The sequence below is a fragment of the Lynx rufus genome, unplaced genomic scaffold (assembly GCF_022079265.1).
Source record: "Lynx rufus isolate CCGP_SWC_20201006 ecotype Redwood Valley unplaced genomic scaffold, mLynRuf1.p SCAF_5, whole genome shotgun sequence".
Taxonomy (NCBI): Eukaryota; Metazoa; Chordata; class Mammalia; order Carnivora; family Felidae; genus Lynx; species Lynx rufus.
This window is the reverse complement of record NW_025814867.1, coordinates 159,019,098-159,046,816: the sequence shown is the minus strand read 5'-3', so window position 1 is coordinate 159,046,816 and position 27,719 is coordinate 159,019,098. Positions and strand designations below refer to the sequence as shown.

At 47.3% G+C, this 27,719-nt stretch overlaps 1 protein-coding gene across 2 annotated transcripts in view; it reads right to left on the bottom strand.

Annotated features, from left to right (window-relative positions):
• The window catches only part of DIP2A (disco interacting protein 2 homolog A), a 110,486-nt gene that overhangs the window by 25,855 nt on the left and 56,912 nt on the right, over positions 1 to 27,719 (bottom strand). The window contains exons 9-23 of one of the 2 annotated variants that reach the window (XM_047098534.1): positions 21,332 to 21,423; positions 19,915 to 20,031; positions 17,598 to 17,708; positions 16,221 to 16,344; positions 15,765 to 15,874; positions 15,222 to 15,324; positions 13,461 to 13,525; positions 13,133 to 13,226; positions 11,643 to 11,762; positions 10,072 to 10,186; positions 8,537 to 8,676; positions 6,550 to 6,686; positions 6,066 to 6,146; positions 5,518 to 5,645; positions 3,470 to 3,584 (exon numbers count right to left, since the gene is read on the bottom strand). In XM_047098534.1, the coding sequence (XP_046954490.1) occupies positions 3,470 to 3,584; positions 5,518 to 5,645; positions 6,066 to 6,146; positions 6,550 to 6,686; positions 8,537 to 8,676; positions 10,072 to 10,186; positions 11,643 to 11,762; positions 13,133 to 13,226; positions 13,461 to 13,525; positions 15,222 to 15,324; positions 15,765 to 15,874; positions 16,221 to 16,344; positions 17,598 to 17,708; positions 19,915 to 20,031; positions 21,332 to 21,423 (1,652 nt within the window). The remainder of the gene's footprint in view (positions 1 to 3,469; positions 3,585 to 5,517; positions 5,646 to 6,065; positions 6,147 to 6,549; positions 6,687 to 8,536; positions 8,677 to 10,071; positions 10,187 to 11,642; positions 11,763 to 13,132; positions 13,227 to 13,460; positions 13,526 to 15,221; positions 15,325 to 15,764; positions 15,875 to 16,220; positions 16,345 to 17,597; positions 17,709 to 19,914; positions 20,032 to 21,331; positions 21,424 to 27,719) is intronic. The other variant, XM_047098536.1, reaches the window with a different exon arrangement.

Sequence of the window (27,719 nt, the reverse complement as noted above, 5' to 3'; positions counted from 1 at the left end):
ATACACAATTAATTTACAACACAGGAGGCAAAAATATACAATGGGGAAGGGATGGTCTTCAATAAACGGTTCTGGGGAAACCAGGCAGTCACATGAGAAATAATGAAACTGGACCCTTTTCTCACACCACCCACAAAAATAAAATCAAAACTGGTTAAAGAGTTGAACGTAAGACCTGAAACCATGAAACCCCTAGAAGAAAACACAGGTGATGAGCTCCTTGACATCAGTCTTGGCGATGACTTTATGGATATGATGCCAGAAGCAAGAGCAACATAAGTAAGTGGGATCGTTTCAAAGGAAAAAGCTTCTGCTCAGCGAAGGAAACCATCAACAGAGTGAAAAGACAACCTACTGAATCAGAGAAAATATTTGCAAACCATATATCTAATAAGAGGTTAAGTTCCAAAATATATCAAAGATTCCTACAACTCAATAGCACAAACAATCCAGTTAAAAAATTGGCAAAGGATCTAAATAGGCATTTCTCCAAAGAAGACATACATATGCTCAACAGGTACATGAAAAGGTGCCCAGCATCATTAGTCATCAGGAAAATGCAGATTTAAAAAAATGAGATATCACCTCATTCCTGTTAGAATGGCTACTATCAAAAAGACAAGAAATAACAAGTGTTGGTGAGGATGTGCAGAAAAGGGAAACTTCATGCACTGTTGGGTGGAAATGTAAATTAGTTCAGCCACTATGGAAAACAGTATGGATATTCTTCAAAAAATTAAAAGTAGATCTACCATATGATCCAGCAATTGCACTACTGGGTATTTACCCAAAGAAAACAAAAACTCTAATTCAAAAAGATAAATGCACTCCTATGTTTACTGCAGCAGAATTTACAAAAGCTAAGATATGGAACCAACCCAAGTGTCCATGGACAGATGAATGGATAAAGAAGCTGTGGTGTGTGCATGTATACACACACACACACACACACACACACACACACACACACACAACGGAATACTACTCAGCCACAAAAAAGGAGATCTTGCCATTTGTGACAACATGGATGGACCCCGAGGGTATAACACTAAGCAAATTAAGTCAGAGAAAGACAAATACCACATGACCTCACTTACATGTGAAATCTTAGAGCTCACAGATACAGAGAACTGACTGGCGGTAGCCAGGGCTGGGGTGGGGGCTGGAGGAAATGGGTGAAGGGTCAGAAGGTACAAACTTCTAGTTATAAAATGAACAAGTCCTGGGGAGGTCACGCACAGCATAGTCACTACAGTTAAAGACGTGGTATTGCACATTTGAAAGCTGCTAAGAGAGCAGATCTTAAAAGTTCTCATCACAAGAGGGGCACCTGGGTGGCTCAGTCAGTTGAGCATCCGACTTGGGCTCAGGTCCAAATCGGGCTCTGTGCTGACAGCTCAGAGCCTGGAGCCTGCTTCAGATTCAGTCTCCCTCGCTCTTTGCCCCTCCCCCTCTCATGCTCTGACTCTCTCTCTCTCTCAGAAATGAAAAAATCATTTAAAAAAAGTTCTCATCACAAGAAAAAAGTTTGTAATTATGTATGGTGATAAATGTCAACTAGGCTTACTGTGGTGATCACAATATATATAAATATGATATTATGTTGTATACCTGGAATTAATATTATGTCAATTATATCTCAATTTAAAAATAAATAAAAGATATGGCACCTGGGTGGCTCAGGCCGTTAAGCATCTGACTTCAGCTCAGGTCATGATCTCATGGTTTGTGAGTTCAAGCCCTGCGTCGGGCTCTGTGCTGACAGCTTGGAACCTGGAGCTTGCTTCAGATTCTCTGTCTCCCTCTCTCTCAAAAATAAATAAATATTAAAAAAAATTTTTTTAATAAATAAAAAAAAAAAAAAAAACCACTCCTGGGGGTGCCTCGGTGGCTCAGTTGGTTAAACGTCTGACTTCGGCTCAAGTCATGGTCTCCCAGTTTGTGAGTTCGAGCCCTGCGTTGGGCTCTGTGCTGATAGCTCAGAACCTGAAGCCTGCTTTGAACTCTGTGTCTCCCTCTTTCTCTGTCCCTCCTCCTCTCGCACTCTCTCTCTCTTTCAAAAGTGGATAAACATTAAAAAACAACAATAACAAAAAAGAACAACAACAAAAAAACCCCACTCCTGAGGGAGAAGAGGAAGAGGCCTGGTGGGGACACAGATGGGGCCTGGATTGGTAACTGTTGAACAGAGTGATAGGAACATGGGGATTATTACATTCTTCTTTTTGTTTGTTGTACTAAAAATATTCCATAATAGGGGCAACTGCGTGGCTCTGTTGGTTAAGCATGTACACTGTTGCCCATAGCAGTTTTTACTCATAACAGTAAAAAATTAGCAACCCAAACGTACATCAAGACGGAAATAGGTAAGCAAAGAAACACAACTCAGCAATCAAAAGGAATTAACCACTGATCCACACAACACAAGGAATCTCAAAAACATGCTGAGGCAAAGAAGCCAGACAGAAGAGCAAACACTGTGTGATTCCCTAACACAGAACGTCTGTACAGGAAGGAAGACGTCCTATGCTGCTCCCCTGTACTGACACAAAGCCTGTTCTCTGGGCCGGCCAGCAGCATGGGGGCGAGGGACACTGGAGTGATGCAAATACTCTGCATCTTAGATATCGTCGTGTAGTGTTACTTGGGTGCATACTTTTGCCAAAACTCATCAACCTGCCCACTTAAAAATGGGCTCATTATACCTGTAAGTTCCATCCAATCAAGTCGACTGAAAACCTCTCACTGAATGGTACCTTTAAAGCTGGTGTGCTTTACCGGAAGTAAATTTTACCCCCTTACCCCCAAAGAGAATATGTTGAACCCCAGTTCAGTATGTGAGAAATGAGGGCCGTGCAGGGAAAGACGGTGCCAGTGAGTGGGCAGAGGGACAGACTGGGACAAGCAAGTGTAACAACATGTCAATCACTGCAGAACCTAAAGACTGCATATTAGGAATTTTCTGTACATTTCTTTCAACTTCGCTGTATGTTTTGCGTTTTCATAAAATGTTGGGAAAAGCACTGGTGCGGACGAGCACAAGCTCTCATTTCTCACCAGCCCCCGGGGCATTGGCCTGCTGTGAATCCAAGTAAGAGTCTCTCTTTAAATCATCCTAATTGACAGATTTATGGGACTGCTGTTTTGGGACATACTAACCCTTGAATAGCATTACGGTTTCAAAATGCGGTTCTCTCATCCTCACAAAGCCCATGTTTATTTAGTGCCTACTGTATGCAGGCAGTGCGGGGCGGAGGGTCCTGGAAGCCACGACTCTCAGTGGGTCAACCCTGTGACCAGGTGGGGGGCAACCACACATCGGCCTGCTCAGCACGGCTACAAAAGGTGCTCCAAACACTGAGGTAGAGAACAGGGCAGGCAGGCAGGGCGCCGAAGGGAACAGCTGTATACTTGGACTCATCACACTCCGAAAAACAGGCCAGAAAGGCAGCGAGCCGCCTGGGCCCACCTGCAGCACGCGACTCATCCACTGGAAGCTGTCCTCCTCGGAGGCATCAGGCCGCTGCTCAGCCACAAGCACGATCCGGTCATCGTGCAGCACCGTCACGGAGAACACGGCAATCCTGGGGGAAAACGAGGACAAAAATGACCACCCAGCAAAGGGCACTGAGCAGGACACAGACACTCGCTCTCACTTGGACGATGTGAAAGTGCTAGTGTTCACAAGACAATCTAGCAACCGGCTGCTTGCTTTGAATCTAAAGAGCAACCAGTCCCTAATCTCCTACAGTGTGGCTGAAATAAGTTCCAATTCACTAAAACAAAAAGGACTTCGGGGGAAAGCAAAACAACCAGGCACATAACTTAAAAGACAATTTTCCTTAATTATAATACATGTGGTACATTTCCGTGTGCAGAAATCTTTGTCCACAAGTATTATGAGTTCTATGGGGTGCCTGAGTGGCTCAGTCGGTTAAGTGTCCAACTCTCGGTCTCAGCTGGGGTCATGATCTCATGGTTCATGGGTTCAAGCCCCGCATCGGGCTCTGTACTGACAGCGTGGAGCCTGCTTGGGATTCTCTCTTTCTGCCCCTCCCCCTTGCTCTCTCTCAAAATAAATAAATAAATTCTAAAAATTTCTTTTAATAACTTAAACATCCTTAAAGTTAAATAATAACTTAAAAGCCTGCTTCTCAGATGCTGCCCTCCCTCCATGCATGTGCCCCCTCCCCTGGGGTCTGCTTTCTGGACGCCAGCCCTTTTCTCACTCCATCTCTCTTAATTTTTCTTTTCAACTTTCTTTTTCCTTACTTCCGGAGAAGTTCCTTAATCTGACTTTCCAACTTATCACTTCCTTCTCTAGCTGTTATCTATCCTACTGTTTATTCCATTTATCATGTTTGTGTTTAAGAACAAAGAACTCCTCTCACGTGCTAGCATTCTTGGGACATTGTTCCTGTAGGGCACACTCTATCGGCTGTGGCTCATTTTGAGGTGGTTACGGTGGTGGGGACAGGAAGGTACCCTGTCCAATGGGAGATGCAATCACCCAGACCTCCATTAATCACTTGAGATGGCACGGATTTCTCAGGATTGGCCTTCGCCTCCAGGTACCACCAGGTTCCGGTGGCCTCCCTAATCTAGTCCAGAAACAGGTGTGGGCCACCCTGACCTTATGCCTATGGATACCCACACCAACAGTGTCCCATTTTTGCTGTGAGGGCAGGTCACGATGTCCTGGCGTCCCGTGCTCTAGGCACCCATACAGGCTTGCCCTGCCAGTTTCTCCAGGGTGGTCATCCCCCACCCCTGTTGTCCTGACCTAAGAGAAGGGCCAGCAGTGTCCACCATTTGGCAGAATTCCTTAAGGATTTCTTTAAGGGACATTCAAAGGCAGGGTCTAGCCAGGCTCAGGGGTACCTTAGTGTGAGTAACAAGAGCCCCCCCCCCCCCCCTTGAGAAGAAAATTGAAAAAGCTCCGTCAGTTGAATGGGCCAACTAGGAGACCAGGCTGCTCCTCCAGGGCAAAGAGCTCAGGAAGTGAACAGAGTCAGACAGGGTTTTCCTCTCCTCACCCTAGCTGCCCTGGGTCTAGGCCAGAGGTCCATTTATTGGCTCAACAGAAATGAGAATCTTTAAAGGGCTTGCCTAACACACTAGAAAAGCTGAATTGATTCTTATCCCAGGAGCAAGGTAGGGCCTCTGTGTGTCTCGCTGAACCTTAGCAGAAGAGACACTCGGCCATCGGTGATTTCAGAGCACCTGGTACTTGGTTGTTTCGGTTTGCATGTCTAGGTTCTAGGATGCTGACCCAAGTGCTCCATGGGCCTCATCCTCTGAAAGAGCTGCGTGAGCACTGTGAGAGGTGAGGACAGAACAGGCTCCTGGCTGCAAAGATCATCCTCTTTCTGTGAAGTTTTTCTGATGGGCCGGAAGTTTTAGGTTTGGGGTATTCAAATCACTGGGCTTTCCTTCTACTGAAGACAGACTTCTCAACTCAAACTGTAAGTAGAGAAGGGATCTAGAGCCACAGCACAGGGACCCGCAGCGCATCACCTGCCTCTGTAGACAAACTTCATGGGCTCCACAGCCAGCGCAGTGGCCACGATGTCATCCGCGTTGTGTCTACGAACTCCAACCACCATTAGCCCATCCAGCTTGCCCACGACAAAAACCAGGTTATCCTGGAAGCAAGGACGCTGGTCAGGACTCAGGATACGCAGGCAAGCCCTGGGGGGGGGTCAGGCAGCTGATGGCTGCTCCAAGCAGCCAAAAGCACATGGAAACCAAGGAACAGACGGGTCCACATGGCCCAGGGGTGGCTATGGGGTGGAAGGGTCATGCAGCCTGGTGGGTTGGGCTGGGGGCCAGGGGACATCTGGAGGGGAGTCGGCGGTGGAAAGGTGAAGCTGTACAGGACTCCTACTGCTACTGGGCCTACGGGCATCAGGAACATCCTGAGCTGACAGTCCCGTCGTGTTTGCTGTCCTGTGCACTATGGGATGTGGAGAGGAGTCCATGGCCCCTAGATACCCAATAGATGCGGGCAGCGTCCCTCCCACTGAGGTGTGGAGGCCCAGGTCCTGGCAGCAGAACATACTCACAGGCCCGATGAAGCCCAGCAGCCCTGTCCTGGTGAAAGGCCTGTCAGACACGGGGGCTCCTCCTGCTGTGACCGGGACAGTCTGCATAGAACAGAGAGGGGACAGTCAGGCTGTGGTCCATGGATAATCAACCAGCTGGCCAGTAAGACCCAGCAGGCAAGCAGGAGAGCTCAGCACACACTCTGCCTGCTGGCAGATGAGGCTGTCGCCCAAGGTTCCCTGGGCGGGGGAAGGAGTCCCTGCCAGCAGATGAGACCCTCCTGGGGCTCCCACACCCAGCGTGGCCTGTGTCCCTCCTGCTACCCCCTTATTTCCACGTGTCCAGTGCCTGGCCCAGAGGAGTGGGCACTCATTGGACTCATCCCAACAAGTCAACACTTCCAACATGCGAGGTGCTGGCTTCCGGGAGCTGACCTTGCCCAGTGTGCTGCATCAGTGCTTATGGAACCTAACTCCAACATAAAGGTCACAAAAAGGTACAAACCTCAAAGACGCTCTTTGTGATTCCAAGCAGACCATAGTACGCTGTGCCAGTTGCGCTGGAATTGACACATATTTCTCCAACCTCATCAGTTTTACAGAGATAAGGGGTACCTTCTACCTTCACAACACACACATCAGCTAAAAAGAGAAAAAACCCTCAAAATCATAAGCATGGAAATACACTTAAATGGGTCATTCACAGAGATCTACTTGCTGCTACGTTTGCAGTTATGGGAACAAAACATTATATACGCAGTGTGTTCTTAGGATGAGTTCTAGGACGTGTAGAATCCACGCTCTATGCAGGCGCAAATCTACATTTTATACGTAGTGTGTAACCACAACACAATGCATCCTGCACGCACGCCCCCTCATGTGGCCCTCCTGAACCCACGGGACAGGCCGGCCGACCCCATAGTTCCCTTGTCACTAAGCAGTTCCCCAGCAGACAATCCTGGGCATTGGGGACCTTGCCTGTCAGGTCACTGCAGCCCCAGGCCGGCCAGCCCTGCAAGAGCAGGCCCACAAACAGCTTCCAACAGAAGAGTGACGTGCGTGCCAGAACACACAGGTGTCTGTTAAAACAAACTCGGTCACTCAGTGATGAATTAAGCAGCCTGTGGGGGCCTGCGCACTGCCCTCCCTTGGACTCTAATACATGCTCCTGTCCAAAGACTCAGGCGATCAGGAAGACAAAGAAGGGGCACTCATTCAGCGACTTTTGTTTATTCACAAATCCGACCATGTTCTGTAAAGTGGAGGCTGGTGCTCCTGTGCAGGTCACTGTGAGCCCGCAGCTCACAGCCAGATACTCTCACAATAAGGCACAAAAGGCCGCAAATCCACTTCATGGGGGGCTAACACAGTGCAAGGTTAAGTATCTGCTTAGCAAGGCGCCATCAGCCCTCACCAGGCCAATCGGCTCCGCAACTGTCCCAGTGAACACATGCTGACCTGGGGAGCACTGCACACACACACCCAGAGGAGCACTATACACACACACACACACACACACACACACACACACACACATGCATATAGGGGAGCACTATACACACACACCTAGGGGAGCACTGCACGCGCACACACGTGCACACACCCGCGGGACCACTGCATACACACATGCACTGAGAAGAGCACTATGCACACACACTCCTAGGGGAACACTGTGCACACACATGCACACTCCTCAGGGAGCGCTGTGCGCGCGCACACACACACACACACACACACATACTCCTAGGGGAGCACTGTGTGCACACATGCCTAAGGAGGGTGGTCAAGATAGTTACCCATGAATCTCAGAAAGGCCTGCATGGTGAGGAGACAGCAGAGCAGCTGTGAGGTCATCGCAGTGAGGGGTAACCTCAGAGCAGCATGAACAGAGCATCCCCTATTCACAACTGTCACTAGGGACTCCTGGGCCAGGCTCAGTGCTCAGTTTCCCTCTGCGACACTTAGGTCGCTCTATCACCCTCTCCTGTGGCATTGCCATGGGGCCAGCATTCAGGCGCACGGGGCCTAATGGGCAGGAGGGCTCACGTAGGCCTTTCTGGAAGCCACAGGAATTTCCTGGAAGCTTCAGGGTCATGCTCCTAATGTAACACATACTCCTTGCTGGTATAACCCAATTATCAGGCTGTTTACAGACGTGCAGTGAGGTTAAATGCCTCAACGTGTGTGACGCACGAAGCCTGTACCTGGCCTGCAGGGACTGCTCCGTTTCCCAGACACCAGACAAGCACAAGTCAGGTTCAGAGGCCACAAGCACACCCTCATATTTTCGCTCAACCTTAAATTTATCACAAGGGCAGGCAAAAACTGAAAAGATGTATTACAAATTAAAACACCAATTTATACAGAAAAACATTGTTAATAAGCCTTTTACTTGTGTGCTTGCAGAGCACTCCTTCAAAGCCTGGAGCACTTTGGACTCTCCTTCTGTCAACCGCTCGCAGGACAAGACACACTCCGGCTGCATCCCTCACCTCCAGGCAGCACCTGACCCACGTCCTGAACAGTAAGAACTGACAACTTCTCTTCAGTATCAACTCTGATCACGCCAAAACTGAGACCGCTCATCGACAGGACAGCTTTTCGTGGAGGAGGTCCTCCCAGGTCTGGTGGCCTAGAAAACGAAACCAGACCAGCTGACAAGGGGACAGAGCCCATGGGGGAAGGGACCCACGGCCCACCTAGCCTGCAGGACGATGCTGCACCAAAGCCCCTCACGGCACCACACCCTGTGAGGACAACAGGCCACACGACTGGCCACAGCAGACAGTCTTCCTGAAGGCACTGCAGCGTTTCCACCCCACGTGCTATTCCCCACGTGGGGACCTGCACACACCTCCCACCCAGAGGCAGGGTCTGCGTCCCTTCCTTCATCTGGTGGGCCTGTGACAACCGTGTAAGTGATACTATGTGACTTCCCAGGAGGGGTCCTAATGGTGATTCAGCTTCTACCTGGCTGTGCTGAGACCTTTGCTGGGAGCCCTGGGCAGCCAGGTGAGCAGAATGACGTGCCTGCACAGGCCCAGGGCAGCCCGCTCCAGAGACCAGAGACTGTGCAGGAAGCCACGTCTGCCAGTCCAAACTCCGGACACAGAGAGCGAAGGGAAATACAATGGCTGTTGCCAGCAGGTGTGGGGGTGGGGTGCGCAGCTGCAGCTGGGACCCGAGTAACAAAGGTCAGTGTTTTCTCCAGTGAGAAAAAGCACACTGTTGGGCAAGAGAAGTCACCACAGAACAAAGGAATGAAGAACACCTTATGGCGTGTGAAGGATAAAGATGTTATTTTTCTTGCTGAGTTGTTAAAATTCTAGGATTACTGAAGACTTGCACATATGAAAGCACAGACTATGAATATACTAATCTAACATTCTCGACTAACCATACCGCCCCCCACGCCAGGATGGCACTCGGAGCTGCTGGGGACAAGAGCCCTGGGGCAGGCGAGAGGTGACCCGGGAAGGAAAAAGTGGCCTGGGGAGCACCATGGGTGTGGGAGGAGCACAGGAAGGACGAGACCCTGCCCTCTGGGCTGTGATGGAGGAGCACAGACGGCCCTGGGGGCTTCCCCGTGAGTGGGCGGTGCTAAGCATGGGTCACGGTGCTTCTCCAGGAAGGGTGAGGGCCCCACAAGCACAGACCCCCGTGCACGGCTGCCAGCACTGCAGATGCAGGGCCCTCCCCAGGGCAGGGAAGAAGAGCTCTGGCTGCTATGTTTACCAAGGCCCAGGAGGAGGAGAGGCGCTCAGGGAAGACAAGCCCATGATTACAGTCCCGGGAGCAGCTACACAGGTCCCACCACCAACAGGGCGAGGGGCATGTGCCCCGGGGGACCGCGCCATCACTCTGCACACACGCCTGGGAACCTGGCACAGGATGGCGCGTTGATTGCTCCAGAGCGTTGACTGCTCCTACTGCTCAGAGACAGACTGGCTGTATTTGGTACCACAGGTAATTCAGCTGTAGGAGTGAGAACTCCGTGTTTACAAGACTGAGCAAGCAACCACATTACCTGCGGATGGCGACCGTCAGCGCCTCAGGAGAACTGGCGCAAGGACAGATGACCTCTGGCCTCAGCCCTCTAGACTGGAAGACATTGAGGAACGCATCACAGGAGGATATGGACCCTGCGTAAGACAGAGGGAGACAAGCGGAGGGGTGGACTGTTTCCATGAAAAACACGGTGCATTTTGAAATCACTAGCAGAGAAGAGTTGGAAATTCCTCCCAGAAAGCCTGTGTCTAACCCCTGCCATGTTTCTGAGTTCTAACTCACAGCCAGCCTTGCCCTCACCCCTCCTCCCAGGTCTGCTGAGTGGGAAGTGACAGAGGAGTGTTTACAGGCAACTCTTCCTCCTCACAAGGCCCAGGTGCATGTAAGCGCCTGCTGCGGAAAGCGCCTTGGGGCCACGGGGTCCCTGCCCTGAGCGGCCCATGCACCACCCCCAGGCTGCCTCCCTGCTTCTTCCCTGCTCTCCCTGGCCAGTCTGGGGTGTCACAGATGTGGAAACTCAGCTCCCCGGTAGGTGGGTGCTGCCTGCTTGGGGCCGCAACCATCAGGACCCCAGGGCCGTACCACAAACCTCAAGCTCTCTGCCACAGAGAGGCCCAGGAAGGGGAGGGGCCCGCGTCCCGCTCGTGCTGGGCACTGGTAGACAGCAGAGGACACACAAGACAACCCAGCTCACTCAGGGGGCATGCGGAGCGGCAGGGTCTGAGGTTTGTGGAGGATCAGGTCTGGCGAAGGGCTTCCTCGTGGAAGCCTAGCGACTGGGAGGGTGGAGGCGGTGCCAGGTGAGAAGCTGTTGGCAGCGGGCTGTTCAGGTGGCTCGGGGACACAGAGCAGCGAGCAGCTCTTGGTATCTTGGAGGCAGGATGGAGGAGGCCCTGCTGGGCCCAGGTGTGGGTGGAGGAGCTAGAAGGCGGTGTGCCCTCCTGAGCGGTGGGGGACCCAGGGGTGCAGGGCTCTCAGGGCCCTTCTCACTAGGGGACTAGATGAAAGGCCAGCCTCTAGTCCAGGGTGGTTTCAATGCAAAAACAGCAGCACACAGCTGTTAAACCCACAAGAAAACCCACCTACCTGGTCAAGGGCTTTGTGCTGCATAGAAACCCCACCAAAGGTCAACGGAGCCTCCCCCGCGGCAGGCCTCGGACAGCCCCCAACGGGCAGCCACGCTCAGACCCTGTGCAGAGCCCAGGGCGCACATCAGCCGCCAGGGGAACTCCCACAAGGAGGTGGAGCCAGATCAGTGGGGCCGCAGGGACCAAGGACGGAGGCTGGGACAGGCTCCCATTAACATCCACATTCTGGTCATTTCTTAATGTATCTTCTGTCAATGGTGCTAAAACTGCTTTTAAACTCAGAGCCTTCATAAACACGCATGGGAGATACCAGTGAGTACCCCCCCCCCTCGCTCCCCACCACCAGGGGTTGTATGTCACAGCAGGTTACAGGACATTCATTTATTTCATGCACATGGAATGTCGCCATGCTGTTTCTTCCATGTTCTACTAAAGCCTCTTCCCCCCAGAGTCAGGCCTGCGGGAGGAGAGGCCACGTCCTCCATCAGCTGGGCTTACTCACAGGGGTTTGCGCCATCAGCCACGATCAGCATGCGCAGCGAGCTGAGGCTGACGTCCCTCTGTCCTCGCTGAGCTAGGAGAGACCAGTGCATGTCTCGGGATTTCACCAGCGCGGCCCGGGCTGCATAGGAGGAGCACAGACATGCCCTGTGTCATGGGAAAGCGGTGCCCTGGCACCTCACAGACACACATGCAGGTGCACGAGAGGACAGACAACACAGACTTGTTGCCTGTCTGTGTTGTTGCCTCCCTGCAGCCATGTCCCATAGGCAGTGCAACTGTCCTGACCTGCTGTGCTTAAAAACCAGCTCTGAGGTCTAATTCAGACACAGAAATCTCAGATCTGTCTCCCGACTTTAATTTTCTCTTAAATAAGCTCTATCTTGCTCTTCCCATGTCTGCTCTTCTGTCTTCTGTGGTCCCTACCTGAGCTGCTGACTCACACGGTCATGTGGCCAGGCCCACCGTGTGCTGGGAAGACACCAGGATGTGAAGAGACAGACTCGGCCCTCAGTCCTGGCTGCGCACAGACTAGTGGGCCACACCTGCCAAATCCACCACAACTTGAGCTGTCCTCCATAAAACAGGAGAAACAGAGACAGCTACCACCCAAGGCTGTTGCAAAGATGCACAGCAGAGCACGCACCCAACGTCCGCATGTGGCCGCCAGCGCTGCGATCAACATGGGCAGTCACCGGGGACAAGTTAGTGGGAGAAAAGAGACCTGAGGCCCAGCCTCTGGACTTTCTGAAGGTGCCCCCCAGCCCTGCTGGAGTAGAGACAGGGCCGAGGGTTGTGCAGGTGCTCAGGGAGCACTGCAGCTAACCAAGGCAGGGGGCAGGGCAGGGCACGGCAGGGCCCATGGGCAGCCCCATGGCACTCTGTCTACATTGCTTCTTTGGAATCAGCAGCTCTGCTAGTGGTGGCTTGAAAAGCCCGGCTTCAGATTAAAACCCTATCTACTACTAAGAATTGAGAGTAGTGATGTGACTGTAAAGGAAATTTCAAGAGAATAAAATCAGAAGCCTATGGTCCTTGCAGGAGAGAGCTGTCATGGCGCTGTCCTCCACAAGGGTCATCCAGGCCGTGCACGCAGGTCAGGCAACGTCTGAGACGTGGTCACGGCACATGCGGGCTGTGGGGGCTCCTCAGCCCGCATCTGCAGTTCTGTGTGTCAGCTTTATTGTTTTCTTAATCTAAGTGACCTCTTTTTTTTTTTTTTTAATTTTTTTAACGTTTTATTTATTTTTGAGACAGGGAGAGACAGAGCACGAACGGGGGAGGGTCAGAGAGAGAGGGAGACACAGAATCCGAAACAGGCTCCAGGCTCTGAGCTGTCAGCACAGAGCCCGACGCGGGGCTTGAACTCACGGACAGTGAAATCGTGACCTGAGCCGAAGTCGGACGCTTAACCGACTGAGCCACCCAGGCGCCCCCTAAGTGACCTCTTTAATGAAGGGTGAATCCAACGATGGTGCTGTTTCCCGTTACCTTTATACGAACACACTTTCTGAATCCAGGACAGTGGGTTCACTTTCATCAGTGCGTACGGGATGCTGACCACGTGCATCCTATTCATAACACTCTGTGAAAAAAAACCAGAGGTGCTCAGGGGCAGGCCTCGTCCAGGGGCAGACAGCAGAGGGCCACACCACGCCAGAGAAGGCAAAGATAACGTCAATGGCCTTCTCATGATGACACTTCATTTCAGATAAGGGTTAATTACATCACCTAAAAATAGGGATTGGTGTCATCTATTGATAGGAAGCGCTAGAATCCCTCATTGCAACAATTAGATCATTTAGCATACAACACTCACTGTTAACACTCCATGCCACAGACCAGCATCCCTTTTGAAATCCAGCACATTTGTTAATGTTTCAGCTGAAAGTGGACAAAGATGGTTAAACCACTGAGTGACCCTCTTCACAAGTCATGTGCATTTTTAAAGAAACCGAGATGAATACATCATTGACACGAAGGGTTTTAGGAAACATACACAACATTTCCAAACACCATGCACTAATTCATCAATTATCTTGGTTATCTATTCATATTACCAGAAAAACTCAAAAGTAGGTCAATATGATTTTGGATTCAAACAGAGAGCTATGCTGCTCCCTGGTCCGAAAACACAAGCAACGGCGTGCCCAAGGCGGCTGCTCAAGCCTCTCACTCTGCAGTGAGATGTGGGGTGAGGACTCACCATGGACACGCTTACTTCTCACTTTACACCCAGACTCCCCCATTTCTCGCACCGAGGCCACTACCCTCCATCTTCGGGCAATGTCACGGGCTGCTCGTGTTGTAGCCCCCTCAGAAAGCTGCCCCTTCTCTCTGCTCTCCCCCAGCGGAGGTGGCGGACGCATGAGCGGGTGGCGACCCAGGCCGCACACAGCCTTGTGCTCGGCAGGACCTGGCTCCAGGCCCCACACAGGGGCTGTGAGCAAATGTGGCCCCCATCAAAACCACAGCAACGCCCAGGTGCATCCCCACAGGATGGACACCAAAGGTGAACACAGGTCTGCTGTGCCAGGAAACATGAGTGCTTTCTGAATAGGTTCTGTGCACACGCTCCCTTTGTTAGCTAAAGAGCCCACATGAGAAGGGATACATAGATCTTGACAAAAAGAAAACCATGTGACTTGATTTAACGAATCCAATTTTTAAAAAATTATTCAGGCCCTTGAATATATCTAAAATCATTTTCCAAATCTTAACAGAAGTCTTCAGCTACCCCTTTTAATTTCATTATTTTTTTAACCCCTTACTTTTAAACACCCATATTTTAGTTATTTAAACACACCATTCAATTTACTTTCTAGTTTTATTCAATTCCAGTATTGCTATGGTAAGGAAACTACCATGTATCCATTGTTATAGTTTTTTAAAATTTTTTTTTTTTCAACGTTTATTTATTTTTGGGACAGAGAGAGACAGAGCATGAACGGGGGAGGGGCAGAGAGAGAGGGAGACACAGAATCGGAAACAGGCTCCAGGCTCTGAGCCATCAGCCCAGAGCCTGACGCGGGGCTCGAACTCACGGACCGCGAGATCGTGACCTGGCTGAAGTCGGACGCTTAACCGACTGCGCCACCCAGGCGCCCCATTGTTATAGTTTTTAAAATAACAGTTCTCTAAGTTAAATATCCAATATTTAACAGTAAATGGGGGGGGGGGCTACCTATATGTTACCAACAGAAAATCTACAACCATAAAGATTCCATTTCTGTATTTGCATGCATGACAGCTTAAGCCAAAACCATACTCATAGAATATAGTAATACAAACGTGGGTCCAATAAGATGGTTTTCCATTTTTTTTTTTTAATGCAAGATACACTGCCTCTCAGCTACATCACAGATTGAACCAGCCCACCAGGCATAAGCAAGTGGCAGTGTGTGAATTTCATGCTCTGTAAAATCAACACACACATATATTTTTTTGGAAAGGCCCCTGAGTGGGGCTGCCGGGGTGACCTAACACCCACGCCTCCAGCACGAGCAGAGAGAGCACCGAGCACTCTGGCGACCGGCCCCACCTGGGGCAGAGGCTGGAAGAGCTGCCCGCATGCCCTTACCTTCCGAGTAGCCGCAAGCCTGGGTCAGAGCCCGGCATTGTGCCAGCAGGGATGCGTGGGACACCGTGACCCCCACTGTGCTGCCTTCTTTGCTTGTTTTATACTGAAAGATTTCAAGAAAAAAAATCCATTATGTGACGCTTCTGGAGGCCACAGCAGACAGAATGGGAGGCTGAAAGAACTTAAAAAGGAGAAGTGGTCAGTCGTCTGTCCCTCACTAACCATCCTGTCACACCAGAGCACACTTTATGCCATGACTCTCAGGGTGACACCCACAGAGGAAACTAGGACACACCGTGGGGCAAGTGTCCCAGCACACTGGTACACACAGGCTCCCCCTAACTGCTGACATCCCGAGGGAGCTGGGGAGGGATGATCAAGCAGGAGTGAAACCAGACCTGACTGAGCTCCCGTCCTGCCCTTTCTGCCTCTGAGGTGATGGTAAGACAGAGGGTAAGTGTAAGCCTGTGACCACGCACACTGTCATGGGAAACGAGCTGGGCTCGTGGGGTCCGCAGGCTCTGAGCGGGACGAGGTCATTACCTCGATGTAGGCAGTCCCGGCCCCTGCATCCCGGGCCGGTGGATGCCAGTCTTTCGGGGGCTTGGTCAGATGCTTCCCATCGATCACCAACCAGGCGAGAGGGGGCCAACCTGTGAAGGCACGGACAAGGCACCGGCCCAGGCAAGTGGTGAGTGGGTCTCAGGGCTGAGCCGCCCGCCACTGGCAACTAGCCACTGAGCACCCCGGGAGCAGAAGTCTTGGTCCCGTTTACTCTACATTAATTCATATTTAAGTCAGTGGGTGCCTCTGACCTGTGACCACCACACCAAACGGCGCAGGCCTAGACCCTGAACTGGGGCAAGGGGCGGGTGGCGAGATACACAGGCTTGTGACCAGGACCTCACTCCTGAAGACCCCTCAGCCCACATAAGGTTCGGCTGCCACGAAAGGATACCCGCGCACCGCAGGTGGACTCCCCCGCCTGCAGGGGCCTACCTTTGAAAGCTGCCACCTCTCCGGTCTGTGCCTTGGGCAGGCCTTTCTGACAAGCATCCGTGGTCAGGGCCAGGGCAACGCCACAGCTTCCCAGCAGAAACCCAACCTGCTGGCTGCCGGCGTCCTGCACAAAACATGGCGAGGCGCTCACGGGGCCGCCACCAAGGGCCCTGCCCGCTCAGGCCCACACACAGAAAGCAGAGTGCTTCACCTTGCCCTTGCAAAGTCCTACAACCCAATCCTATGTAGTAGAGACTATATTTTCATGAAAGTAAAATATAAGCATTTTTAAATTTAAAAGACGTATTTTTGCAATGAAATACAAAGTTCTAGATAATAGGCTAATTTCTCAAAGTGTTTTCCTGCAAACGACATTTTGGAGCATTTTAATAAACTCCAAAAATAACAGCATGGAAATTTCCACTTGAATTGTGTTTAAAATTTACATATTAACCTGGGGAGTCCCGACCTTTGACACTTTTACTTATTCCCCACAGAAATGCACATTCCCTGTCAACGCTTCTTCTATATGTGTCCCTCAGTAAAGGTTTGTCATTTTCTTCTTGCAGGTTTGACAAACCTCTTGCTTCTTCCGAAGAGTCTCTGTAGTCAAATATCTGTTCATCATATATTATCCTTTGAGATACACTGGTTTTATTTAAAACTTTACTTTTGGGATTCTTGAGTATTTGTTGCTGACAATGCTCACTTTAAGTACCTGAACTCTGAAATGGTAGACAGCTTTAATCTTCTAAAATACATGCTTTGTCTACTCCTAAAATGCTATTCGTCTTCCATAACCAGGTTACTGACATTTACACTTAAGATGGACTGGCTACCCAGAACATCAGCAAGCTCCCCACATTAATCATTTGTTGGTAACAAAAAACGCATGCTGTTATGTAAGTGGACAGAAATGCAAGAAAATTTCCATCTTGCATATTCAATATTATCACTGAGAAGTGAGCTACAATACATTAATTACTGTGTGATTTATTTATTCCTAAGAAATGAAAATTATTATCGATAAGCATATGGTTTTGGGAGAAAGTTTAACAAAATCTTATCAAATCATAAATTCTATTCATCAGAGAAAAAATGCTCACTGTCTGTACTGGAAAGTTCACAGAGATGATATATTAGCTCCATCTACAGCTTCTAAAAGTCCCTTTCACCAGCAAGATACATACAAATGAGTAACTGTAGGTGAAACTGCATCTAATGTCTCCCGAAGTCCTGCCGTGCAGGACCCTCCCGTGGGTCAAAGCAGCACCTGTCTGCCAGAACACGTCCTTTCCCGGGAGGGCAAGATAGGACGTGTCGCCTCTATGTGTCAGCTTTGGAAGAAGACCCCGCGGCCCAGACAGAGTGAACTACCTTTCTTGTTAGCGGCACTTCTATGGGGACAGGAACCAGCTCTGCCAGGAGACAGCCATAAAACCCCACCATGAACATCACAGGGTCACTGTTCGGAAACACGAGGGCCACCTACAACAGCGCGAAGGAAAACCATGAAACCCACTCACGAAGCATGCGATCATTCTCAACACTCAGGATCTCTGCTGACTAGATGGAATCTGGGACAGTTTAGATGATCTTACAGCTTTTCAAATTGGGTTCAGAAAATGTAATTTGGAGGTTAATTCTTGGTCCTTAAACTCCCTCAACCATATAACTTTTCATAGTTTTTAGGCTGGGATCTTTATTCCACATGCAACAAAATAATTTAAAATGTTTGTGTCCAGAGGCAGTCCAGCCCCAGTCTGGCTGTGGGATGGGGACCTGGCTCTGTGCACTCTATCTGGGCAGCAGCTGAGGACCCCTGGTGAGGTACCGCCCCCCCACATCCGCCAGTCCAGGCGAGAAGTGCCGGAACCAACAGGAAGAGTGGACTCGGAATCAAATGACACCTAAAGTATCTTCCAGAAGGTAAGGTCCTAACACCAAAGTTTTAGCTGAACAGATCTTCACTCAAGGCTTCAGTGTACTGACAGGGGAGGGGGGAGAGCACCGAACACCTCAGCTAAGACCCCTACAGCTGCTGCCTCCTGCGGACTCCCTGGGGGGCCCACCTGATCACCATGCTGCCACTGTTTAAGCCGTATCTTCTATTTATCTTACATTTTTATTTTTATCAAAAACATTTTAAAAACACACAATTTAAGATGACAAAAAGTACTAATGAAAAGTAATACCCATATGCTCCGCCCTTCCTCACTCCCCAAGGCAACCACTTAAAAAATATCCTAGGGTTGCCTCAGTGGCTAAGTCGGTGAAGCATCAGCTCTGATTTCATGTGACTCTGATTTCGGCTCAGGTCACGATCTCATGGTCGTGAGGTTGGGCTCTGCGTTGACAGCATGGAGACTGCTTGGGATGCTCTCTCTGCCCCTCCCCAGCTGGCGCACCAGCATGCACACTCGCTCTCTCTCAAAACAAACAAACATTTTTTAAACATCTTACATCTTCCTCTTGCTATTTATTCATATTTTTAAATATTATGATGCTTATACTACTATATTCTATTTTTTGAACATGTCTCAGTATCGATTTTACTTCCTATCACTGTAGATGAACACTCAGCCCTCTGTGTTCCTGCCTCTTTCTCTTCCCCCATCCTCCAGCTTCCATTTCTTAGAACATCTGATAAACTTAAAAGCTATTTATGGAACAAGAATTTTATAAGCCCCAAATCTTGTAGTGAGTTTGCTTGAAACCATAAATGGTAAGTCAGAAGAGTGGACAGACTGCTGATGCGGGCCCTTGGACACAAAACAATGGCTGCTAACAACTCTCCACTTCATTAAGACAAAACTCAAGCTACACCTATAGTCTCTGCTTGAGGTCTGGAAATCAAGTTTCTAGCAAGTTAATTTGTTGAAAAGGGCAAAGCTCTCCTTCAAAAGTTGATGTAACAGTGGTTGCACCAGAACTATGACCTGTAGCTTTGAGACTAAATGTTTGGTATAAAAACATTTTTAGAGAATTTGTTATAAAGAGTCGTGTTTGTTCACTTTTACAAACTCTATTCCTCAAGGGAAGAGAAATTTGCCACCCACATCTCATAATTAGTTCATTCACTGTGATCCTGTCAATCTTTCATAATTAACCTAACTACGTGGACTCTCTCACAAGTCAAGAAGAATATCTGGAAGTCTCTGTCCCTGCAGGAATCTTTTTCAAGAAAAATAAATTAGTGATTCTGGATTCATTTTATTAAAAAATTTTTTTAACGTTTATTTATTTTTGAGACAGAGAGAGACAGAGCATGAACGGGGGAGGGGCAGAGAGAGAGGGAGACAGAATCAGAAGCAGGCTCCAGGCTCTGAGCCATCAGCACAGAGCCCGACGCGGGGCTCGAACTCACGGACCGCGAGATCGTGACCCGGGCTGAAGTCAGACGCTTAACCGACTGAGCCACCCAGGCGCCCCGATCTGGATTCATTTTAAAGCACACCATAAATCAGGAATTGTTACATGCTTGTTCTAAAGCACAAGCATTGTTCTCATACTATTCACATGTTTACAGCCTCGTCCACATCTGCTGATGGTGACAGCTACCACCACCTTTAGTTGCTTTGCTTTCCAGTTTCCACTGGCCAATTTGTTCTAAAATGCTCCACCACGTGTGTTAAATACCTATCGAAAGTATTTTCCAAGTAGCCAAGCAGTCGGGTGAGCTCCTAAGTCTTACCAGATGCTCAGGAGCAAGCCCCAATCCTGGGACCTCCGTCCTCCTGGGCTGCCCTGCTCTGCGGCTCACTCCTGTTCCCCTTGGAAGCTCAGAGGCTCCTTTCTGTACGTGGTCCTGCTGCGGAAGCAGTAAGGAGTGTTGCTGAGCTTTGCTGCAGGCCCTTCACTTTGAAGCTAACACCCTCCAGCTCCAGGATGTTGACTGGCGTTACTACAACCATTTACAACTCTCTACTCTCTGTCTTCCTTCCTGTCTGGAACTCCTACTGGCCAGATGCTGGACCTCCTTGACCAAGTCTCACGTTTGCACTATTTGTTCTTCCCACTTTCAATCTCTTAGTCTTCCCTACTAGCATCTTTTTCTTGATTTATGGAGCAACATGTTCATCTTAGTTCTCCAGGGATAGTAATACTAATTTTTTAAAAATTCCTTTTCTGTTTCTGGCTTTCTGCCAAGTTTCTTTCCTCTTCCTCTCTCTTCCTCCCCTGCCTGGCCACCATCCCCTTTTCTTGTTTTTCTCTTCTTTGCCCTTTGGTTGTTCTCTTTCATTCAGGTTTCCTTCTTCAAATGTCCTTGGCGACTGGTTCTATTTAAAGAGTGGGCACTCAGAGTTGCATGAAACTTACAGTTTCACTACTGGGTGATCTGACCACAGGCAGCCTCTCTCACTAGATTTTCTCACTACTGGGTGTCCTCTCCTCCATCCTGGATGTTCTGGTCTACCTGCACTTCTCACATCTGGTTCAGTTTGCCTGGAGCAGTGCTGACCAACAGAACTTTCTATGATAATGCAAATGTTCTATCTTTAAGCTATCAAATGTGGTAGCTATTAGCCACATGTGGCTTATGTATGAGCCCTCGAAACATGCCTTGTGTGACTGAGGAACTAAATTTTTTATTTTATTTACTTCTGGTCAATTTAAGTAGCCCCATGTATCTACTGCCAAAAATGTTGGGCAGTGCAGTAAGTACAAGGAACACCACGTCTCTAGCCTCCTTCGTAACCACCTTTGCAGTGAGGCAAGAGGGGGCTGCCTGGTCATATGGAAGAGAGGAAGAGGTAAATAGGGAACACACAGAATTTCAAAGTTACATCAATGTTCTCTTATAAAACCTAAGCTTTGGGGACCTAATATTTATTAACATTAATATTTTTATTAAAATCAATATATATGAAGTCAAAGAGGAAAGAACTTGAAGAGTCAGTGGTTGGGCAATGAGGAAGAATAAAAAGAACCATCACCTTATGTACATCATTATAAACTTTTTCCATATTTAATATTTTTTTTTGTTGACTTTAAATCCCTTGCGTTAATGCTAGAAGTCTAGCCAACTGATGGAATACTGATTTCAATGAGACATATTTTTAGAGTTTCTGTTTTTGCTCACTCCAATAAGTTATATTCTAGTTACTTACTCTGTCTCCAGGTTTAAGTAGTGGTTCATTCTTACTAGTCAGTTTATTAAGTAGAGTATAAGCTAGTTTTAAACTCCGACTCCAAAGTTTGCCTAAAATAAAATAAAAATACTAAGCAATGTAAAATTTAAGAAACTAATTATTAACATTTTAATGTAGCAATCACAATACCCCATAATGTACCATCATTCTACTGTTGGAAATTCAGGTAGTTTCCAACTGATAACTATTTTGCACAATGCTGTAATGAACATCGTAGTTTTCTCTTAAACACAACTTATAGATTTATTTTTCTTAATACAAAAATAGAACAGGATTTTATTATAGAAAATTTAGAACATAGAAAAGCTAGCAGAAAAAAGTCAGCGTTATTTCGGTTACATGTACACACACACACACACACACACACACACACACACATATACACATGTGCAATTTTCAAGAAATGGGACAATACTTCATTCTGCTTTTCTCAATCAACATTGCACTGTGAGTGCATTTTCATGTCATTAAATGTCTCTCAACCACATCCCTTATCAGAGTGGCATATAGTTCTTTTAACCTTTATGATTCCTGAGGTGGGTCCTACCTCCATCTCTAGGTTCCACTCAAGAGAAGACAGTCTGGGAGGTGTCAGTAACCTGCTCAGAGCCACTGGCTGCTGGAGTGGTGTGTCTGGCCCTCCAGGACCCAGCCCCTAGACCCAGGACCCCTCCCCGCTGGCACACAGTCTCAGTACAGAGCCCTAGTGGGTGCTCAGCAGAGGACAGCTTCCCCGAGGAAGATGGGAGATGAAACAAAGAGTCAAGGTCTCTGGGGAGGTAGACCAAGGCCGGGGTGACATGGGGTAGGAAGACAAAAAAACCCGAGTCCATCCCCACACCCACAGCAGCCTTGACATTTACCCCATGCGATAATGTACCAAAGAGGTAACACAAGAGTCACAATTTACCTCCCTCAAATTCCTGTGGAGCAGCCAAGCCCTCTGAATAAGTGGTAAAATTTCATTGCAAATAATACTAAACCTAGGCTCAACATTGTGAAGTGAGCAAACTGTGGGACCCAAGAAACAAATGAGAAAAAAAATATTCAATTCAAAGCACTGTTGCCTTTGTCTATATAGAAAGGTCAATTCAAGATGTTGATAACTGTAATACATACAGATTTCCAAACTGAATCCAGCTATATAGAAAAAGAATAATGCATCATGACCAGGTCAGTTTATCTCAAGAATGCAAAAAGTTTCAACAGAAAATCAACATAATTTGTCATATTAACAAAGGTGAAAGAAAGTAAAACAATTTAACAATCACTCAGGATTTTAAATGATTTTTAAAATCCTTCTTAAATTCAAAATGGAAGGAAATTTCCCTAAAGTGATAAAGCCTATCTTTACAAATCCTATAGGAAATATCATAATCGATGGTCAGGTATTGAAAGCTTTCCCTGAAGAAGTAGAAATAAGTCAAGGACAAAGGCCTTTTTACTGAAAGTCTTAGCCAATGCAACAAGGTGGAGGGGTGGAGAGAAGGTAAACGGTTGGAAACAAAACTCATTATTTGCAGATGATGTGACTGAGCACATTATGAATCTTTTATAACTGAAGTTAGCAAGGCTGCCAGACACCACAACAGTGTAGAAAGACTATCTCATTTCTGTATACTGGCAATAAATATTAAGTAAAAATTTTTAATGATTGTAATTGCAATACGATTAAAACAAACATGCCACATATCTAAGAATATGTGTTAAAAAAGATATGCAGTCTCACCACAAGAAATTATATAACATTACTGAGATAAAGTGAAGATCTGAATGAATGGAAGGATATGTTATGTCCGTGAGCTGGAAGACTCAGTAATGCGAAGGTGTCAATTTACAAACTGTTCAAAGCAATTATAACCAAAATCTCAACAGGTGTGCCTGTGGCACCTGACAAACTGATCCCAAAGCTGGCACTGACACACGGATGAGAACAGCTGACACACTCCTGCAGAAGGAAGCGAGATTCCTCCACGGATGTCAAGACTTACTACAGAGCCACAGTAATTAAGGAAGTGTGGTCCTGGCCTAAGGCTATATATAACCCAGTGGGCTGAAACAAAGAACCCCAACTGACCCACCGCATGTGGACCAGTCCACCTAGGACACAGGTGCGCTAGAGAAGAGTGGCAGCCTGTGGGGACGAGCACAGACGGCTGGCTATCCGTCCTGAAAACCTGACCCGAGACCCAGCCCCACACCACACACAAAACAGCAGAGCTCTCACAAGATACTAGAATAGCTTTATGATCCTGGCGGAGCGAGAGTCCTTGAGAACACAAAGCACTAGGCAGGAATGGAAGGGCCTTCTGCTCACTAAACTCCCATTCGGGAGTAACAGCCAAAGGACAAAGTGGGAGACACTTGTAGCACACGTCACTGACAAGGACGGGTATCCAGAGCACATACAAAATTCCCACAAATAACCCTATATTTAAAAATGTGTAGGGGCACCTGTGTGGCTCATTCGGTGAACCGTCCGACTCTTGATTTTGGCTCAGGTCATGATCAGGTCATGACGTCATGGTTTGTGAGCACGAGCCCCACATACAGCTTTGTGCTGACAGTGCTCTCTCTCCCTCTCTCCTTGCCCCTGTCCTGCTCATGCTCTCTTTCTCAAGATAAATAAAGACAACATTTTTTTTAATGTGTAAAAGATTCAATAGTACTTAACAAAAGAGAAAATCCAAACGATTAAAAAAAAAAAATCCAGGAAAAGATCTGAACCTACTCAGTCTTCAGGAAAATGCAAATTAACACCAAAAGGAAATATTACTACCATATTCTCATCAGGTTAGCTATAATAAGCCTGGCTGACAATGATGGGGAACAGGTGGGGCTAATACACTGATCAGGTAAACATAAACCGGGAAAGTCTGGCATTATCTGATAAATGTAAAGATACGCATAATCTCAGACCCAACACTTCCACTCTGAAGTACATACCCTACAAAAATGCATGCTTATGTACCAGGTGGCACACCCCAGAATGTTCCTAGCAGCACAGCTTGTGATAGCCAAATCTGGATATCACCCAAATGTCTAGCAACATTATAACCGACCGATATGCAGATTCTGATAAATATTCATTCCTTGACAGAGATCAATGTGCTGCAACTATACACAATAATATGGATGAATCTTCAGAGCATAATGGAAAAAGATTCTGCTTCCAAGTAGGAGAGAGTACTGGTGGCAGACCAGGGCTCCCACCTGAAAGAATTTAAAAACTGGATAAAATGCAGAAACCATCTGTTGGAGGCAGCAAAGTCAACTAAAGGAGTTAAGACTCCAGAGAGAAAACCCTTGGGGAGGTGAGCTGACTGTGCACAGCTGTTTCTTATAAAAGCTGGGTGTTTAGGGTTCTGGCACCCACAGGAGATGGAGTATCTCATGCCTCATGCCTGTGGATCACTGCCTCTGAGGCACGAAGAAAACAGCAGAGCTGCTGGCAGAGGCTGGGGGCCGTGAGAGCACAGCCGGCCTCCCCCTAGAAGATCTACTGAGTCCTAGGACTGTGAACGACAGGAGGCTGAAAATCCATGCTGAAAACCTCTGAGAAGCAATGTGGGATTCTTAGTAGTACACGAGATAGAAGCCAGGGTTGGGGGACCCAGAGGAAAAGCACACAGGTGCTCAGACTTGACTGCAGTGACCAGCCACCACGGTACCTGCCAAGAGTAGAGAGGAAGGAACTTCTCTCAAGGAAGGCCACATCACCTGGAGCCTCACCAATTTTTTACACACGTGTCTATCATTCAATCAAAAAGGTACTATGCATCCCAAAAGACAAGTTCCCCAGACTAAAACCAAGAGAAAGTACAGACAAGAGCAGCAGGCCTGGAGGTGACAGGACCCTGGAGCTTGCCGACAGAGTCATGGTAAGGAATGTATGGATTCTAGGAAATAAAGGAAAAGATAAAGACAATGCATGGAATGATAAAGAATTTTCCTAGAAAATTATAATAGGAATTAGAACACAGAAGTGAAAATTTTAAACTAAAAAGACAATATCTAAATTAAGAACTCATCAGGAATTTCACGATACAATAGAAATTTCAGAAACCAGAATTAGAGATTTTGAATTAAGGAAAATAAATCTCCAAATTGAAGTACAGATGACCCTTGAACAACACAGGTCAACTTACACGTGGGTTTTTTTGATAGAGTACAATACTGTGAATGTATTTTTTTCCCTTATGATTTTCCTTTTTTTTTTTTTTTAATTTTTTTAAATGTCTATTTATGTTGAGAGGGAGACAGAGACAGAGACAGTGCTATCAGGGGAGAGGCAGAGAGAGAAGGAAAGAGAGAAAGAATCCCAAGCAGGCTCCACACTGCCAGCGTAGAGCCCGATGTGGGGCTCAAACTCACATACTAAGAGATCATGACCTGAGCCAAAATCAAGAGTCGGATACTTAACCAACTGAGGCACCCAGGTGCCCCATGTTCCTTATGATTTTCTTAATAACATTTTCTTTTCTCTAACTTACTTTATTGTAAGAATACAGTACATGAAACATATAAAAAATATGTGTTAATCGACTACCAATGTTATCGGTAAACCTTCTGGTCAACAGTAGACTAATAGTTAAGTAGTTAAGTTTTCAGAGAGTCAAAACTTATACTTGGGTTTTCAATTGTGCAGGAGCTCAGTGCCCTTAACCCCTGCATTGTTCAAGAGTCAACTAAATATATAGAAAAGAATACAAAATATAAAAAAGAAAATGAAAGCTACACAGGATTCAAAAAAGGTATACGTGTAATCAAAGTCCGAGAAGGAGAGGAGAGAAAGACCGGAAAAATGAATTCAACAGGAGGAGGTGGTCAACAGCCACACCCCTCACAGCAGGCAATGAGCTCCTTCCTTAAAGAATTATAGACCAATCTCTAATGAACACAGATGCAAAGATCCTAAACAACATATTGGTTAAATCAAATCCAGACATTTGTTAAGAAGATATCATAGCCAAGTGGGATTTATTCTAGGAATGCAAGGGCTGCTTAACATTTGAAAATTAATGTAATTAATGTAACTCATCAAATTAAGTGGAGAGGAGAGAGAAACCATATGATCATCTTGACAGAGCAGAAAAAGTGTTTGATAAAGTTCAATGCCATCCATTATAAAAAAAAAAAAAAAAACCTTTTACTAAACTAGGAATTGAAGGGAACTTACTTAATCTGACAAAGAATTTCGACCACAAAACAAGTAAAAAAAACTACAGCAAACATCATACTTCATGATCCAAAGCTTTCCACCGAAGATGGAGAAGGAGGCAAGAATGCCCACTATCCAACATCATACTGGCAGTTCTGGCTTGTGCAGTGAGGAGGGAAAGAGATAAAAGGTGTAAGTACTGGAAAGGTCCAAATAACACTGTCTTTGGCCATAGATGACATGATTTTGAACACAGGATATCCAAAAGATATATGGACAAATTACTAACGAACAAAAAAGAATGTTAATTTACAAGGTCACTAGATACAAAATCACCACCTGAGGAAATCCATTGCACTTCTATATACAAGCAAGAGTTTCTAACCATTCCATTCCATTCCACCAGGAATAAATCTGATGAAAGATGCTCAAGAGTGCTGGACTCGAAAGTATAAAACTTTACTGAGAGAAATTAAAGAAGGCCTTGAAATAGGGGAGATACTCCACAGTCATGAACTGGAAGGTTCCGCAACTGTAATAACATCGGTTCTCTTCAACTTGAACTACAGAATCGATGCAGTGCCAATCAATATCCCAGCAGGAATTTTTCTGGAAATTGACAAACTGATTCTAAAGATGGCTTAGAAATACAACGGGCCGAGAATAGTCAGGAAAACCTTAAGAAACAATCACAGAGCCAAAGGACGTCGATACCAGACACGAGGACTCACACAGCTACAGCCGTTCAGGGAGCAGGAACAGAAAACAGCCTGTGCAAACGAACGGCATGGAGAGCAGCAGCATGCCCACACATGTGTTTCCACCCGGTACACGACAAGGCAGCCCTGCGGGGCCCTGGGCGAAGCACTGCCTCTTCAGTGAATGGCAGTAGGTCAACCAGACCTTCATTGGGGAAGAAAACGACTCCAATGTCACACCACACACCAACTAAATTGTACGTGAATCACGACACCTAAATACGAAGAGTAAAACAAGTTTTTAGAAGAAAAGGTAGGAGAATATCTTTGTGACCTTAGGTGTGGCAAACAGGACAAGGGGAAAAGAATAGATAAATTAGATTAATTACATTAGGACTTCTCATTTATCTAAAGCCACCAATAAAAGTGTTAGAAGACAGTCCAAAGAGTGGAAGAAGACATCTGCAAAACAAATCTGACAAAAGAC